General features: G+C 42.2%; 1 protein-coding gene and 1 pseudogene across 3 annotated transcripts in view; one reads left to right on the top strand and one right to left on the bottom strand.

Moving 5' to 3' along the window:
* Positions 1 to 1,201, top strand: part of srlb (sarcalumenin b) — a 52,880-nt gene extending 51,679 nt beyond the window's left edge. For all 3 annotated transcript variants that reach the window (XM_080206739.1, XM_080206738.1, XM_080206740.1), the window contains one exon: positions 247 to 1,201. In XM_080206739.1, coding sequence (XP_080062865.1) covers positions 247 to 1,058 — 812 coding nt within the window. In that variant the 3' untranslated portion in view covers positions 1,059 to 1,201. The remainder of the gene's footprint in view (positions 1 to 246) is intronic.
* A 2,927-nt stretch (positions 1,202 to 4,128) lies between these two features.
* On the bottom strand, positions 4,129 to 10,707 carry LOC145355000 (G patch domain-containing protein 11 pseudogene; annotated as a pseudogene).
* Between the last annotated feature and the right edge of the window lie 8,132 nt (positions 10,708 to 18,839).

Below are 18,839 nucleotides of genomic sequence, written 5' to 3'. Positions count from 1 at the left end.
TAAATATTTTTAAGACGCGGGTTGATGGGTTTTTGATAAGCGAGGGGATTAAGGGTTATGGGGAAGAGGGCGGGAATGTGGAACTGAGCCACGACAGATCAGCCATGATCTTATTGAATGGCGGGGCAGGCTCGAAGGGCTAGATGGCTTACTCCTGCTCCTATTTCTTAAGTTCTTATGTTCTAATCTGATTTTTCCAATATGGAATAAAATAGCAAATTTCTATTTTCTTCTATCTTTTCATAGGTTATCCCTTCAATGATGTTTGCCAATGGTTTATTGACCGAGCCGATCTCATATTTGTTGTGTTTGACCCCACTAAATTGGATGTTGGATTGGAATTGGAGATGCTCTTCCGTCAGCTGAAGGGTCGCGAGTCTCAAATTCGAATAATTCTGAACAAAGCCGACAATGTGGCCACTCAGGAACTGATGCGAGTCTATGGGGCTCTCTTCTGGAGCCTGGCACCTTTAATTAATGTCACAGAACCACCAAGGGTCTACGTTAGTTCCTTTTGGCCGTATGAGTACCAACCTGATACAAACCAAAACCTATTCTTGAAAGAGGAGGTCTCCCTGCTGGAGGATCTCAACCAAGTCATTGAGAATAGACTGGAGAACAAAATTGCTTTCATCCGCCAGCATGCCATACGTGTGCGCATTCACGCCCTTCTTGTGGACCGATATTTGCAGACTTTTAAGGAAAAAATGACCTTCTTCAGTGATCCTGAGCTAGTCTTCAATGAAATATTGGATGAACCAGACAAATTCTACATCTTTAAATCCATTCTGGCTAAAACCAACGTCAGCAAGTTTGATCTGCCCAATCCTAATGTCTATAAAGATTTCTTTGGCATTAATTCTATTAACACTTTCAAATTGCTGTCAGCACAGTGCTCATACATGGGAGGATGTCTGCTGGAGAAAATCGAGCGTATCATCACCCATGAGCTTCCTGCTTTGCTGGGAACTATCACTGCTGGGAAAAACCCATCTCTTTCATCCTGTGATGTCACCGGATGTGGAGAAACGCCAAAGAACCGATATAGAAAGCCCTGAACAAGGAGCTTGTACATTATTTATGGGTGAAATAGCTTATGTCTTATCTATCCAAGAAGCCATGGTTCATTAACCCTTTGAGAACTGAGCTTTCAGCATCCAGGCATCTGTTGTATACCTTAAAGGATATTAAAAAAAACTTTTATCAAATTTATACTATGAATATTGCAAAAGATGAAGGACAAGATATTTTTTAGCATTCTATGAACAAAGATGTACCAACCTGGTCATTTTTCACACCGTTTAGAAGGTTTATAAAGGGCTCAGAGGGTTAATTTATTTGCAGTATAGCAAATGGTTAGTGTCTCTCAGTGCATGTTTAGAATAGAGCTTCATTAACACAGCTACCCTGTTTGGAGCATGGTGACTCAACTCTTGCTGCTGCTAACATTTTGTTCTTGTACCTTTTTATCTCATTCTGCTCCTATCCCTCATTAGTTATTCCTTGTTACAATGATCAAGGAATCATTGCTTGCTGTGTCTAAAACCAATTTTCCACCTTTGCACAACCCATTCGTTAGCTAAGTAACCCAGCTTCACTTGCTTGCCTCCCACATTTTGAATCATTAATCTGGAGGGCAACTATATCCAGACCCTGAAACAGGCATGCATGCTTTAAAACATTCAGGCTGTCTGGAAACTTACTGACCAATATAGTTGGTTCCATGCTGAACCATTCAGGTTTTTCTCAGTTGCTTGTGCTAAGAAATCACAAGTGCAGAGTACAGCAGAGATATGGATAAAATGTGGTGGTAGGTCGTTGAAATCATTACAGATTAGGAAAGAACTATTATTACATCTTAAAATGCATTTTCACAATCTGTACAAACTTTAAATAGCTTCATGTATGTCCCAGCTTTGGTATTTAGAGTTATAGGCTCTGGCAAACTTGCAGGTTATTCAGCTAGTTGCTATTTCTCAATTTCTCTTCCACTCACTTTTTTCTTTCAATTAACTTTTGTTTGATCCGCTCAACATGATCAGCTAGTCAACTGATACAAAGTGTCTGAGGCCTATCCGTGCACGTTATGCATTCTGTGTTACATTTTTCCAGAAACATTGGCATGATGCAAGTACTCTATGCTGATATCTCTATAACACAATTTGACATTGTAACTCTGAGATGTAATCTTATGGTTATTCAGGTTAAATGATGGCCTTCTAAAGTTTTTGACTGTACTTGAGCCAATTCAAAAGTGAAATGCATGCATAAACATAGACTCACTGCACAGCACAGCTAAGGTGAATTTTACTTTGGTTTGTTGCTTCAGCTTGTTCTTCATTCCCTTTTTCAATGCATCCCTTTATATTTTGCCCACGCCACTTCCATAGTTGTCCATCTGAGAACGGATAGTTAATCCTCATTATGCTTCCCTCTATGTCCTATTGTGTGACATTTGAGAAGGTGCTTCAAGTTTGAAATCTCACCACCTCCACAAAAAAAACTGAAAATAATTAGTGCCCTGATTCAGTTCGAGATAATAAAGTTTCTCTTCTTGGACAAAGAAATCCATTGAAATGATTGGAGAAAAGTGTTGAGTGCAAGTAGAAAGGGAGAAGACGTTATGAGACAATGTGTCGGTGAATCAACATGGGCCTTGGCGATTTGTAAGGAATGTTGTGGTAAAATGGAATTAACGATGATGAAATATGTCAGAACACAGGCCATTAGCTGACCACTCTGATCAATTACATTTAAGTGATTCACGTATAAAGGACTGCACATGAGTGGCATTATTGAAGGGAGGGACAGTGCAATATCATTGCTGTGCAGATTGAATTGATGCGGAACTGATTTTTGTGAAATGTAATGATTCAGAAAGCTCGACTGAAAAGGAACATAGTTTATTACAGAATGCAAAGTAAAACCACCACTGTGGTGTTCACACAACAATTCAGCGGGCCCAGTCCTGCCTGCCTTATAAGACATTTGGTAAGAAGTTCCAGCTGACCATTGCCTGCTACCCAGGGAACTCATACTCACCGAGCCCTACACAAACATCAATCAGTGATTCCCCATGGATCTTGTGGGGGGTTATAAACCACATTTCCCCCACCCCCACCGAGTCCAAAGGTTTCCCATGATGATAGAGTCTTCTCTGTCTCTTTGTCAGTGGCCTCATTTTCGTTGCTTGTATGGTCTGTTTGGGGCGTGTAATGGATAGGTGAATGACTCTTCTATGAAGAGCATTAAAGAGCCGCTACATGGGAGCTCATCCTTGGTGGCAACGTTTGACTGGGTGTCCATCACCTCTGTCTCTATGTGCAAGTCAGAGTTTTTAGAGGGTGGGGCTTCCCATGCACAGGCTGGTGTAAAGTACGCAGACGGTGGTGTGTCCGTAGACACAGTTGCCTTTGCGGAGAATTCTCTCTAATGGAGGTGATGTACGAGCTTAAGGTCTTTTACCTGGTTTTTACTTTATAAGACACTGGTCCTGTTTTCTCAAGAATAACTCCTGGAATCCACAGAGATCTGTTGTTGAAGTTCCTCATGTGGACTGTATCTCCTGGTTTGAAGTTTCTAACTGGTCTCAATTGTCATGGCCCCTTTTCTGGGCTTCTTGTTTTAGCTCAAAGTTACCATCCAATTTTGGGAACGCCATGCTAAGCCTAGTCTGAAGCATCGGCTCATCAACAGCTCTGCCACAGCTATTCCTGTCTTCGTACGTGGCACAGTCCTATAGTTATGAAGGAAACTTGAGATTTTTTTTCCAGAGAACCTGTGGTTTTTCCTTCATGCCACTTTTGCATGTCTGGACTGCTCACTCAGCCAGGCCATTTGAGAACGGGTGTTGGGATGGTGTGTGGATGTGTCTTACTTTGTACTCATGAAGATGTGAAACTCCCTGCTGGTGAACAGGGTCCCGTTATGTGTCATGAAGACCTTGGGTATACCACGTGTATTAAACGATTAACAGAGTTTAGCTATGGTATTGTTAGAGATGGTACAGGCCATCCGGTGTACTTTGTTTCATTTTGAATAGGTGTCAATGAGAATTAAAAACATGGAACCTGTAAATGGCTCTGCAACATCTGCATGTATTTGCACTCAGTGTTTAACATCAGGATGTTATGAGGTTGCTGGTGGGGCCTTTTGGTTTTCCAGCCAAGTTTTGCACCACTTGACTAGGTTTTCCATATCACTGTCTAAGCCAGGCCACCAGACATAGTTCCATGCGAGCATTTTCATTTTAGAAATTCTTGGATGACCATTGTGCAATTCTTGAAGTATCGGTCACTGGCCTGGATGCAGGACAACCACTCGGGCTCCCACAAGGTGATGCATTCTTCTATACTCATCTCCTGATATTTAGGAGATAAGGTTTCAAATCCTCCGTAGGATGCCATTGTGGTCCACCACTTAGGACAATGTGATGTAGTTTCACCAACACAGGGTCCCTTTGGACCCATGCTTGGATTTGCTTGGCAGGTACTGGCAGAGTGTCCTTGAAGTTCAGAGTCATGATAACTTCATCCATCTTTGGAGGAGAAGGTAGGCTAGTGGATAGTGGCAGGCAACTCAAGTTGGTTATATGTCTCCCTGGACGGGTTTCAAAAGTATATTCATAGGCACCTAATAGCAGTATCCAGCACTGAATCCAGGCTGATGTGATGGGAGGAATCACTTTGTCTTCCTTGAAGTGGCCCACAGAGGTTTGTGATCGGTTACTATGGTGAAATGCCAACTGTAGACATTCTAATGGAACTTTATCATTGCAAACATCATGGCCAAACCTCCTTCTTCAATCTGGGCATACTTCACTGCATCTGCCAGGGTTCATCCTGCATACATGATTGGACCTTCTGTGCCATCATCTCAATGATGAGATGAATACCTCTCCAATCACAGAGGGGAAGACGTCATAGGTTACAATGAGTGGTCGTGGGGTCATAATGGGCTAGTATATTTGCTGATAGCAATTGTTGTTTGATATTTGCAAAGGCACTCGCTTGTGGCATTTACCACAACCATTTTTGATTTTTAAAAAAACTATACGTGGAGGGGTACCAGCCAAATTCAGTGTGAATTTCCCATATTAATTTGAGAGACTAGGAAAGACTTCGGCTCTGTTGTGATTCTTGGAGTTAGAACCCATTTCGTGGCTTTCATCTTCTTTTCGCCAAGGTGTAATCCAACCTTGTCAACTCTGTAACCTATTGAATCCCTACAGTGCAGAAGGAGGCCATTCAGGCCATTGAGTCTGCACCAACCACAATCCCACCCAGGCCCTATTCCCGCACCCCATGCATTTACCCTGTCAATCCCTTGACAGTATGGTCAATTTAGCATGGTCAATCAACCTAACCCACACATCTTTGGACTGTGGGAGAAAACTGGAACACCCTTAGGAAACCCAGGCAGACACGGAGAAAGCGCAAACTTCACATAGACAGTGACCCGAGGCCAGAATTGAACCTGGGTCCCCAGCGGTGTGTGGTAGCAGTGCTAACCACTGTGCCATGAGTTGTTTTCAGGCAAACAAAGCCACACTTAAATCAGCTCAATAAATATACAGATACTTTCAAAATTAAGTGATGGAAGTGCGAATATTTTATGTGAACAGTTGCCTGTCAGTCAAGAAGCTCGCAAAGATGATAAATGGCCATGGTCACTGTAGAAGTGGCATCTGATATCTTCCGAATACAAGCCATAACGCACTATGCCACAACCAGCATTTGGCTTCAAATTGCCAACTGGACTTTGCAAATTGGTTTGCATTCGGTCTGTTCCAGTTACAGCAGACTGGCTCTGTTCTGCACTGAGCTTGGGTCAGTCAGCCGTGGTTGGCAGCAAAATACCCAGGACAGTTATCAGATAAGTCCTCGCCTTGGTAAGAAATCACACACCAGACACAGTAGAAGAATTTGCTTCTGCGATAGCCGGTCAAATTCAGCAGCTTTTCTTCAGTTGTGGCAACTGTTTTATAATCCCATTCGCTTGATTCTTCTTCCACCTACGTTCATCATTTTTAACAGGAGTGGACAACATATACTATGTTTCTTGTGGGACAGCTGCACCCTTCTGTGTGTTTAGCTGTTGACAGGTAAGCTGGCTGTTCCTTGGATCTCCTTCAATCTGACGTTGATCCTTTTTTTGTCTGACCTGCAGTCTATATTTATTAAGGGCTAATTCCCCTGCTCGTTTTTTCACTTGTGACATTCATTTGCGCTGTTCCGTCGTTTCATCAGCTTCCCATTTGTCGGCAGCCTCATGGCCAATTCCACCATGTCCCATCTTGATCTGTAGTGGAATAGGTTCGACATTCCATTTCCACTTTTTCCAAGACCACAACCTTCCTTATACCCCATTTTCTGAAGTAACACAAATCCCTTTTTTTCACTTCCCAATGAGCTCTGTAACATGGTCTCATGTCTTTTCTTCTCTTCTTCCTTTTTGCTCTTCTGCTTGTTTTCCAGGATTATTTCCAATGCGTGATCTTTCCTCAGGATTTCTTTTTTCACTCTTCTGACCAACACCAGCCCTGGTTTGGAATCTTGCTATAAATTGATAAAAGTGTCCAACATGTAGTCATCGTCCTCTTCCTCCTGCTGCTGCCTGGCCACCATCTTGCCCTCGGCCTGCGAATTGTGCCTGTGCACAGCTGGTGGGGTGATGGAACCTGGGGACAGCGCTTGTGCATGGCTGGCATGAAGATGGGGTCTGAGAACCGTGCCTGCACACAGCTGGCTGAGTGACGGGACTATGCGTACACATGGCCAGTGGAATGCAAGATATGTTACCTACAAGCTAGAATTCCTACAGTGCAGACCTGGAGCACACATTTTTCCCTTTTTAAATCAGATGTCAGCATCAGAAAAAAGCCACCAGACTTCCTCCAAACGTTCTTCTGTAGTAGCCGAGATTAAAATGTCATCCAGATAGAATACCACTCCGGGCACCCCTTGAAAGGTATTCTCCATCACCCTTTGATAAATGGTGCAATATGAAGACATTCCAAGGGGCAAACTCAAAGTCTTTTGTGAGTATTTATGACGACATACTATCTGGATGACACCTCAAGCTCCAGGTGAAGGTAGGTATGGCTCATGTCTAATATAGAAAACATGACCCCCAGCCAGTTTTTACATACCAATATTCTATGCATGGCAAAGAGTATCTGTCTAAATGGGAGGCTCTGTTGATCATCAATTTATAATCCCCAAAGAAATGGACTGAATTGCCAGGTTTTAAAACTGGGACTACTGGTGCAGCCTGTTCAGCAAATTATACTGAGTATGTAATGCCAAGTTCTTCTGGATATTCCAATTCAGCCATTGGTATATAGGGCATAGGGAACTGGTTGTGCTTTGAAGTATTTAGGTCCGGCCTCTGGGTCCGCATGGATCTTGACCCTACCACCCCTAATTTTCCTGAGGCTTCTTGGAACACTTTGGGATACTTCCCAAAAGCATTGTATAAATTGCCATTTTAAAGATCTGTTGCCAATCCAGGTAGATTTTCTGTTGCCAGTCACTTCTCAAAAGGCTGGGCCCTGGTTCTTGCACCACTGGTAGGGAGATTTGGACTGTAGCCCCTGTGTAACTGGGATTACAGTGGTGCCAACAATATGCAAGGGCTCCACAGTGTATGTGGCCAATCTAGCCTTGATACGTGCAGGCTTAGAGGCAAGATTAATGGAATGGAATTCCTACAGTACAGAAAAGGTCATTCAGCCCATTAAGTCTGCACCGACTCTGAGTACCTGGTAAAGCGGCTCGTGTGTCTACCTTCATGTCCAGCGCTGGTCATTTACATGGATTTTAGTCTTGATTGGAGACACCTTGGGTGAGGCAATGCAATTTAGCTGCATCAACTCCTCATTCTTAGGTTGGTCTACTTGTAAAGCCCTATTCTGAGGGCTTTACAAATGCCCTTTGGCCTTGGTGGTACTTATTTTGCCTATTTTGGTAGCTTTGTCTAGGGCAGACGCTACGATGACAAGTGGAGTGCGGATGTGTTCACTCCTTACTGTATTACGGGGAGAATTCCCGTCTGGATCTGGAATCTCATGGCCTCCAACTCCAATTGCCCTTTCTTACAGCAAATGGAAGACATGAGTGTTATCCCCTGGGGACTTGGTAAGGGAGTCGCCCAAGGCTGAGAATGGTACCCTGAAGCTCCTGGGCCCCTTTTTCTGCGTTTTCATGGGAAAGCCAGTTCTATGGCTTTCTTCAGGTCCAGAGTTAATTCAGTATCTTCCTTTGGGTCGCAATGTTATTAATTCTACATACTAAATGATCCCTTAACATCTCTGGAAGTGGTGACCTGTACTCAGTGTTCCCCCAATTTTCACAATCTCATTAATAATTCAGTGATTGGTTCCCCAGGCGGTCTATTTGCTGTGTTAAACCTGTAGTTTTGCAATATTTAGAATCATAATGGTCTGATATCACATTTATCAATTAGTCAAAAGATTTTGAATCTAGGGCTGCCAGGTAGGTTAAACGTTTTATGATGCTGAAAATCGGAGCCCCACAAGCAGTCAGGAGGTTGGCTTTTTGCCAGTTGTCCCTTCTATCCCATTTGCCGCGAAGAAATATTTAATCTTTTTCAGAGTACTGGGGCCAATCTTTCATACCTGCATCATAAGATTCCAGTTTCCCAAACAGCGGAATTTTCAATATCTCCTTATCATGATTTTACCGGGTTCATTGAAAGAAAATTCCTGTTCCTCATCACCAATGTAACGACTCAGGAAGCCTGACAGGAGGAGTATATAATTTATTGCAGAATGCAAATTGAAACCACTACCTTGGTGTACACTTACTAGTCCCTGACTGATACTGCAGTTCAGTCAACATAGTCTGGGGCCTGCCTTATAAAAGGTGTAGGTAATGAGTTCCTGGCCTGTTACCAGGGGAATGCATACTCAATGGGTCCCACAGCAAGAATAATAGTAATTCTTCATGGACCTCATGAGAGTTATCACAGTTTAGTCTTGCATTTCTCCCAATTCTCATCAACATGACAATTGGGTACCTAGAACTGGGAATAGGAGGGGAAGGTATAGTAATAGTAGTTCACTGGAAAGTGAAGATCAGAAAGAATCTAATGTGATATTCAATGGGCAAAGTGGAGCAGTTAACATGGAGGTGGGCTGCACCTCAGATTTTGTCCATATGTGCTTTAAGATTTAATGCCTGTCCATTAATTGTCCATATGAATTACAGGTTCAAATGCTAAGTGTAAAACAAAATAGCTGAAGATGATTACATTGGGAGATCCTGATAGTGTATTCTATCATAGAACTACCTATTCTACATGTATTTCCTAGTGCTCAAGATTTTACCTTTACATTCTTCCAGAAATCATTCTTGAATGATGGGGAAGCAATGGCCTAATGGTATAATCGCTAGATTATTAATCCAGAAACTCAGATAATGTCCTGGGGACGCAGGTTCGAATCCTGCTGTGGCAGATGGTGGAATCTGAATTCAATAAAAAAAAACTGGAATTAAGAATCTACTGTTGACCATGAGCCAACTGTCAGAAAAATCCTTTTGGTTCCCTTTTCTTTGGGAAGGAAATCTGCTGTCCTTACCCGGTCTGGCCTACATGTGACTCCAGAACCACAGCAATGTGGTTGACTCTCAACTGGCCTCCAAGGGCAAGTAGGGATTGGCAATAAATGCTGGCCAGCCAGTGATGTCCATATCCCACGAATACATTTTAAAAAATTACACACAGTGGTAAAAGATAGCTGATGGTCTTTCGACCTTGTAGTTGTGAACAGTAGCTAGCCATGTCCTATCATACAGACTACACAGGATCTTCTATGGATGGAGAGTGAGGACGTCTGAGCATCTGATAACAATGTCCCCGACCCATGAATTCTGGATGTTGATGGGAGGACAATTTTGGTCAAATAGGGTAGATATGTGAATGTAGGTATTAGGATCATTTGGGTATATCAAAGAAAAAGTTGCCTGCCTTTAACCTGTGAAATACGTTGTTTTGAAACTGTTTTTCGTGAAGAGTCCTTGCATTTCCATTATGTGGGGGCTCCTCAATGTTCAGAGAAAACTCACTCCATGCAAAAAAGAGGCAATCAACACTCTACAGGGTTGAATGCATGAATGCAGTGTTTAATGAGGAATCTTGCCCATTGGAAACATATTGGGGCATTATGGCCAGGGATTGGCACAAGTTTAATGCAAATAAAATTGTTAGGAGCAAACATTTGTAAAACCAGGCCGTATAATTCTCAGTCACTTCCCCTTGGATTAAATCGACGGTGAGAAAATTTGTGCTTTTTTTGACTCAAAATGAGACATTATGTTTTGAATCTGAAGACGCCAGGTTTAACAAGACAGGAGGCAAACAAGCTGAATCAATAAAGATAGCAAAAGGATGGGTCACATGCCAATGCAAACATTTATGGCTAGTTGGTGGTGCCTTCTTACTTATAAGATGTAAGTTGGTTTGAATAGGTTGAAATTGAGTTTTGGAATTCATCTTTTTGGTTTGCTCGTTTGAAGCAGGTTAAAGCCTGCAATCTTGGGAATATCTTAAGATCAGGTTCTTACTGTTAATTTTTGGGGTTAAGCATCAAAAGACAAGTTTACAGTATTTCACTTTGTAGACAATGCAGACCCTTCTAATAAAGCTCATTTTCAAACATTTCACTTTGTCCTTAGAAGTTTTTAGTTATTCTGAGTTGCAATTTCTCTCTTGAATTTGCATAAATAAAATTTATTTAATTGAATCAATTAGTTTTCTTTTAAGTCTTAAAGGTAGCAGGCCTACTAACTTTATTTTAGAATAAAATGCATCCTTCCTGTGCACACTAATTCCTTGGTCGCCCACGTCATCTCCTCTGATTATTCTGGAAATTCTACTTTGTAATGTATCCAAGGAATGCTTTTCTATTCATTCCTTATGAAAAGTGCAATAATTATAAATGAATGCAGAATCCTGAGAAGATCCACTAACCATTAAGAATTAAATCAAAAGTTCCTGAACTGGTATCTGTTCACAAACGTACTACGGGTTTTCTACTTCATTCAGGAAACATCAGCATCGTGAGCAATGCCAGCATTTATTACACATCCTTAATTGCTTTTGAAAAGACAGTGGTGAGCTGTCTGCTAAACTGTTGCAGTCCATGTCAATCGTAACCTGTCGGTTCTTAAGGATGGGGTTTTCAGTGATGGTTATATCACTGAACTCAAGAGAAGATGGCCAGATTGGATCTCTTGTTGGAAAAGGTTACTGTTTGGCACTTGTAGAAAGCGAATGTTTTGCCACTTATCAGACCCAAACTTGAATGTTGTCTTCCTGCACATGGGCAGAGATTGCTTCAGTATCTAAGGAGTTGAAAATGGTACTGAACACAGCAAACACATTACCTAATGGTAGAGGGAAGGTAATTCTGAAGCAGCTGGAGATAATTGGGTCTGAGACATTACCTGGAGGACTTCCTGCAACAATGTCTTGAGGCTACACAATTGGCCTCCAACAACCACAACTGTCTTCCTCGGTGTAGAGGTGACTCCAAGCAACAGTGAGTTTACCCCACCTGCCAATTTCCAATGACTTCAATTTGTCAGGGCTCCTTCATGCCAGGCTAGGTAAAATGCTACTTTGATGACAAGAGTAAATACTCTCACCTCACAACTACAATTCAGCTCTTTCGTCCATGTTTGGACCATAGTTACAATGAGGTCTTACAGCCATGCAGCCTTGGTAGTGTTGAGCAAGGTTCAATTACTCTTGGGCATTACTGATTTTAATTGAGGTGGTAATTATAATTTCCATGGGCTGACAAGGTAAATTAGGGTAGGATTCATGTTCTTGACTATTATTGGATAATCTCAGTACAACAAAGCTCACAAGAATTGCCATTTTGGAAGATGTGCTAGAGGGAAGCTGTGAACCCACACTCAGCTACACTCAATGCAAGAGATTAACGTAAACCCTAGAGAAACAAGTTTTCGTCCATCGTCTGCTCAAGTCACACCAGCAGTATGGGAGATCACATAGAAACAGTATTCAAGAGAAAGAAAACCCCAACAAAATATCAAATATGAAATTATGCAATTTTAATATTTTTTGAAAAACTTCCAGGAAGGGCATCACAGCACCCTGCTTGTTAGTTTAACTGTACTGCCCCTCCTCTTGTTAAAGGGAAAACCTTAGTGGGCTGAAAATAGTGCAGACATTGTTTCCCCCTTGCCTGGGATAGGGGATGGAAATGTTGGTGTGTTACAGAGGCTTCTACCACTGTAGTTGACAAGACAGTTTCAACATGCTACGATCCCCATAGAGACCGATCATTTTAAGAAAGATAAATTATTCCTCCCAGCAACTGACAGAACCCAAGAGTATGATTTCATATTTTAAGACTTTTACTCTAACAAACCAAAATAAACATAAATGAGTGTTCTTTGACAGGCCACTCATACATTAAATGAAAGAAAAGATATTTTCACATTAACTAACCAATGCAACTGAGATATGTCTCATGAAATCCTTTTGCTGTGCCCCCTACTTCTGGCAAATAGCTAGTATTGCAGGAACTGTCCCACAGTTACTCTCAGATCTCCAGCAGGTTCACTTTTCTCCCCCATGCTGGGTTGAAATTTCCAGAATGTCCTTTGATAACTGTTCCACTCCATATTTGAGTTTTCCGGATCCAATTATCACTAGTAAGGCACACCTAGGTGACTCCCCTTCAACAGCCTTATTCTCTTTCCTTCCTTTTCAACAGAAATTGAACTCTCACAAGTATCCTGTATAATTGTCAGCATAAAATATTTCTCCTACTTCTCCACAACAGTAGTTTCTTTGCCTTTGCATTTCAAACAGCAGCTGTCCTTTTTTCTCTAAGATACTGTGCAAAGGTGTTAAAATTGGTACCCAATACTTTCATGGGTTTCTATTTTAGTTCTCTGGTCATGGCAACTGGATCATGCGGACATGTCTCCAACTACGTTTACCTGCAATTCTGTTTTACTTTGAGTTAAAGATATATTTGAAAACATAGGTGTCTTGTAAAATTCAGAGTTCATGACAAATGTTAAATATTGACATGCAAAATTGTGATTCAAAGGAAGTGAAGTTTGTCACAATGCCATACACAATATTTAAACAGATTGGCTTACATTTATATTATCTCTAACTAGCTATTATTTGAACACTTATATTGATGCCACATTTCCAATGTGTCATCATTATGAAATGCCAAGGTGGAAAAAGGCTGGGCATACCTGGGCTGCTCTAATGCACCTCATTAGTAGCCACTGACAGAGGTTATTGAAAGTGTGTGGAGATTGCTGCTGAAACCTTCAAGGGTTAAAAGGAAATGTACAAGGCAAGTTTTTTTTACACAGAGGGTGGTGGGTGCCTGGAACTTGCTGCCAGGGGGAGGTAGTGGAAGCAGATACGATGACTTTTAAGGATGTCTTGACAAATACACGAATAGGATGGGAATAGAGGGATATGGTCCCCGGAAGGATAAAGGGTTTTAGTTCAGTTGGACAGCATGATCGGTGCAGGCTTAGAGGGCTGAAAGGCCTGTTCCTGTGCTGTAATTTTCTTTGTTCTTCATTCTTCTTCACATTGTTGTTACCTCTAGACTTGACTATTCCAATGCACTCCTCGTCAGCCTCCCATTTTGCACTCCCCGTAAATTTCAGGTCATCTAAAACTCAGTTGCATCTGTTCCAACTCGCAGCAAATCATGGTTACTTGAGCCCTTTGGATTATTCCTCCTTCTTCCTTTGATCGCATCTCTTCTCTAATTCTAATTCTTGTTGTGTATTCACTATACACTGACCTCCCCCCTCTAATTCTGAAAAATCTGCGTTCAGCAAAGGACTCAGTTTTAACCCCTAATACTCGCACCTCAATTAATCTTAGATTTGTACAACATGGAATTCTTCTGCCATTACTCTCACCTGTGTGGTCTTCTTCTTTGGCAGGAGTCCTCCCTCGGCTCAATAGATGGTTTCGCCTATCACTTATAAGTTCCCTCCCACCCTTCCTCTGGCCTTACTTGCTCGTGATCTTTTCATTGAGACATTGGCCTTCTTAATTTCACTGCTCCCTTCCTGCAGTCTAATCTGTCCCTTGAATTTACTGTTCTGTTCTCTCAGGTCTAATCCTGACTCTATCAAACCTGCTGACAAGAGCCGTGCTGTTGGTGTCAGATTACTGACGTCTGCCTTGAAGAGGCTGAGTGCCAGCTCTCAGACATTTCTTCCTACCATCCAGGGACCATGACCCACCACCGAACATCAAGCCACCGTTCCCAGGACAATCACTGACTATGTCTCCTCTGCAGATCTTTCCTCCACAGCTGCCCACTTTATAATCCCCCAGCCTTGAACAGTGGCACAGTGGCAGAATGGTTAGCCCTGATGTCTGACAGCGCCAGGGACCTGGGTTCGATTCCTGGCTTGGGTCACCCTCTGTGTGGAGTTTGCACGTTTTCCCTATGCCTGTGTGGGTTTCCTGCGGGTGCTCTGGTTTCCTCCCACAGTCTGAAGGACATGCTGATTAGGTGCACTGGCCATGCTAAATTCTCCCTCAGTATACCCAAACAGGCGAAGTGTGGCGACCAGGGGATTCTCACAGTAACTTCATTGCAGTGTTAATGTAAGCCTACCTGTGACACTAATAAATGAACTTTTACTTTCTTCCCAAAATCCACAAACAGAACTGTCCTGGTAGACCCATCACTTCAGCCTGTTCCTGACTCACTCAAATTATTTCTTCCTGTCTTGACCCTATTTTTCTTCTCCTTCTCCAGTCTCTTCTCACCTAACTTTGTGATTCTAATGACCTCCAACATTATTTCAAAAATTTCCAAATTCCTGGTAATAACTGTCTTCTCTTCACTATGGACTGTCTAATCCCTCCACACCTCTATCCCCCAGCAGAATAGTCTGAGAGTTTTCTGCTTCTTGGACAGAGGCCTGAACAGTCCCTATCCAGCATCACCCTCCTCCGCCAGGCTGAACTTGTTCTCTCATTGAATAATTTATTCTTCCTCTAAGTAAAAGGTGTGGCTATGGCAACTGTCTAGGTCTTAGATGTGTCAGTATTTTTAGAGTATGTAGAATGTTCCTTGCTCTAGTCTTATCAAATTCCTTTGTGCAACTTTCTCCAGGACATTGATGATGCATTGGTGCTACTCCTGCTGTCATCCAGAAGTGGAAAAAGTTACTAAATTTGCTTTCAATTTCCAACTTGTTCTCATCTGCACATGGTCCAACATTAACATTTCCCTTCTTTGACTTTGCTGTTTCCATTTCTGGGGTAAACTGTCTACTAATATTCATTACATGCCCACTGATTCCCACTGCTATTTTGACTACACACACTATTTTCTGTAATACTCTATTGCATTCTCCCAGTTTCTTAATCTCCCTCGAACCTATTCTGATGATGCTATCTTCCACAAAGGTGTTTCCAACCTAACTTCCTTTTTCCTCGAACAAGGATTTCCCCCCTCACTTTGATCGACAGGCCCCTCAAACATGTCTGATACATTTCACATACTTCTGCCCTCACCCTGTCCCCTCCCTCTGAGAATAATAGGGTTTCCCTGATTCTCATTTTCCATCCCACCAGTCTCCATGTACATCCTCCTCATTTCTGCCAACTCTAGAAAGATGCCACTACCAAATACATCTTCCAATCCCCTGTCAGCATTCTGAAGGGGCCGTTCCCCCAGAACATCCTAGTCCACTGCTCTTTCACCCCCAACATCTTATCCCCTTCCCACAACATCCTCCCATGCAATCACAGGTGTAACACTTGTCCATTTACCTTGTCTCTTCTCAATATCCAAGGTCTAAACACACTTTTCAGGTGATGCAGCAATATACTGATACTTCTTTCAATTTAATTTACAAAAGAGTAGGGCCCCAAAAAAACCAAAAAGATAACCAATGTATAGAGGTGGGTATGGGAATTGTTCTTAATGAATACTTTGAGTCTATCTTCACGAAAGAGAGGGCTGATGCAGACATTGTTGTTAAGAAGATGGAGTATGAAATATTGAATGTGATAAGCAGAGGGAGAGAAGAAGTATAAAGGAAATTAGCATCCTTGAAAGTAATACCTGAGTTGGATAAAATCTATCCCATAGTTTTAAAAGAAGTCAGGGAGGAAATAGCAGGCCATTATTTCCCTATCCTCTCTGGATGCAGTTTTGGTGCCAGAGGTTTGCTAACATTGTACATTTGACTAAAAACGGAGTGAGAGATAGACCTAATAATTATGGACCAGTCAGTCTAACTTTGGTCGTACGCAAATTATTAGAATGACAGGATAAACTGTCACTTTGAGTGGCAGAGTAATCAAGGACAAACAGCTTGGATTTATTAAGCAAAGATTAACTTCATTGAATTTTTTGAGGAGGTAACAAGGAGGTTTAATGAGGGTAGTACAACTCATGTGGTCTACATGGATTTCAGCAAGGCTTTAACAAGGTCCTACATGGCATACTGGTTAAGAAAACATAAAGCCCAGGAAAATGCAGCAAGCTGGATACAAAATTAGCTTGCAGAAGACATAGGAAATAGGAGCAGGAGCAGAAATCTGGCCTTTCGTGTTCTCTCCACCATTTAATCCTCTACTTGAACACCATAACTGTTCACTCTCCTCATACCCCTTTATCTATTTTCTTCTTAAATATATTCAGTTACTTGGTCTTCACAGCCTTCTGTGGTAGAGAATTCCACATGTTCCATACCCTCTAAATGAAGAAGTTTCTCCTTATTTCAGTCTTAAGTACCTATCCTAAATTCTGAGACTGTGAACCTTTGTTCTAGACAACCCTCCCACCCCCTGCCAGAGGGAGCAACATCCCTGCATCCACTCTGTCCAACCCTGTCAGAATTACATATTTATATCCCCTCTTATTCTTCTAAACTCTAGTGAATACAGGCCCAGTTGAACCAATCTCTACTCATACAATAAGTCTGCCATCCCATGAACCATCCTGATGAATCTTGGCTGCACTCCCTCTATGGCTTTCTTAGATAAGGAGACCAAAATTGCACACGATATTCCAGGTGTGATCTCACCAAGGCCCTGTACAGCTGCAATATGACATCCTTTCTCTTGTATTCAAGTTCCTTACAATAAAGGCCAATATACCACTTGTCTTCCTAATTGCTTGCCGTACCTGCATGCTTATTTTCAGTAACTGGTATACAAGGACACCCAGGTCCCTTTGTACATCAATGGGACCAGGGTTCAATCCTCAGCTAGGGACAATGTCTGTGCGGAGTTTGCATGTTCTTACCGTTTCTGTGTGGGTTTCTTCCAGGTGATCCGGTTTCCTCCCACAGTCTGAAAGACATACTGGTTAGGTGCATTGGCCATGCTAAATTCTCCCTCCGTGTACCAGAACAGGTGCCGGAGTGTGGCAGCTGGAGGATTTTCACAGTAACTTCATTAGTGTTAACATTAGCCTACTTGTGACACCAATAAATCAACTTCAAACATTTCCCAATCTATCATCTTTTAAATAATATTCTGCCATTCTGTTTTACTGTCCGAAGTTATACTGCATCTGTTATGATTTGCCCACTCGCTTTAAATCATCCTGAAGCCTCTTAACATCCTCACTACTGTCATTTCCACCAAGTTTTGTATCATTAGAAAACTTGGAAATATTCATTTGGTTTGCTCATCCAAATCACTGATGTATATTGTAACTGGGGCCCAAACACCGATCCTTGTGGGACCCCAGCAAGCACCTCCTGCCACTTCAAAAACTACCCATTTATTCCTGCTCTCTCATTCCCTGCCTGATAACCAAGTCTCAATCTATTCCAGTATCTAACTGCTAATTCCATGTGTCGGGGGATTTGCAGGGTAAACAGAGGGGGGTTACAGGAATAGGGCCTGGGTGGAATTGAGGTCAGTGCAGGTTCGATGGGCCAAACGGCCTCCTTCTGCACTGTAGGGATTCTATGATTTGATAAAGTCCCACACAATAGGTCAGTGTGCAAAATTAAAGCACATAGAATTGGTAGTAAGTCAGGAGGATGGCTCTTTGCTAGTTGTCCCTTCTATCACATTCTATGCCACTGAGCCAAATCTGGGAATTGAACATCCAAGGGTGTTTGCTATTTAGGAAGGTCAGGCAAAAGGGAAAAGGAGGGAGGGTGGTGTTGTTAGTTAAGGATGAAATTAGTGCACTATCCTACCTCCTTTTCCCTTTTGCCTGTCCTTCCTAAATAGCAAACACCCTTGGATATTCAGTTCCCAGATTTGGCTCAATGGCAGGGAACAAGGGTATTGGCTGACAGATGTTTTTGCAACTGTAAGGCTGTTCCCAGTGTGGTTCCACAGGGCTCAGCACTAGGACATTTGCTTTTTATGGTATATATTAATGATTTGATCTTAAACGTAAGGGCATGATTAATATGTTTGCAAGGGACTGTGCGGCTGATTGGGAGGAAGGAAATTAAAAATTGTAGGAAGATATCAGTGAGGTAATTCACTTTGGCAGGAATAACAGATGTGTAGAGTATAGGGCTAACGGTAGGATTCTGAATAGTGTTGATGAACAGAGGGATCTAGGTGTATGTGTACATAGATCCCTGAAAGTTGGGAATCAAGTAGATAAGGTTGTTAGGAAGGCATACGGTGTCTTGGCATTTATTGGTAGGGAGACTGAATTTAGGAGCCGCAGCGTCATGTTGCAACTGTACAAAACTCTGGTGCGGCCGCACTTGTAGTATTGTGTGCAGTTCTGGTCCCCACATTATAGGAAGGATGTGGAGGCATTGGAGAGGGTGCAGAGGAGGTTTACCAGG

This window comes from Carcharhinus amblyrhynchos, chromosome 18, assembly GCF_965287045.1.
Source record: "Carcharhinus amblyrhynchos chromosome 18, sCarAmb.v2.hapA, whole genome shotgun sequence".
NCBI classification, from domain to species: Eukaryota; Metazoa; Chordata; class Chondrichthyes; order Carcharhiniformes; family Carcharhinidae; genus Carcharhinus; species Carcharhinus amblyrhynchos.
The sequence above is the reverse complement of the archived record's forward strand: the minus strand, read 5'-3'. Positions and strand labels throughout refer to the sequence as shown.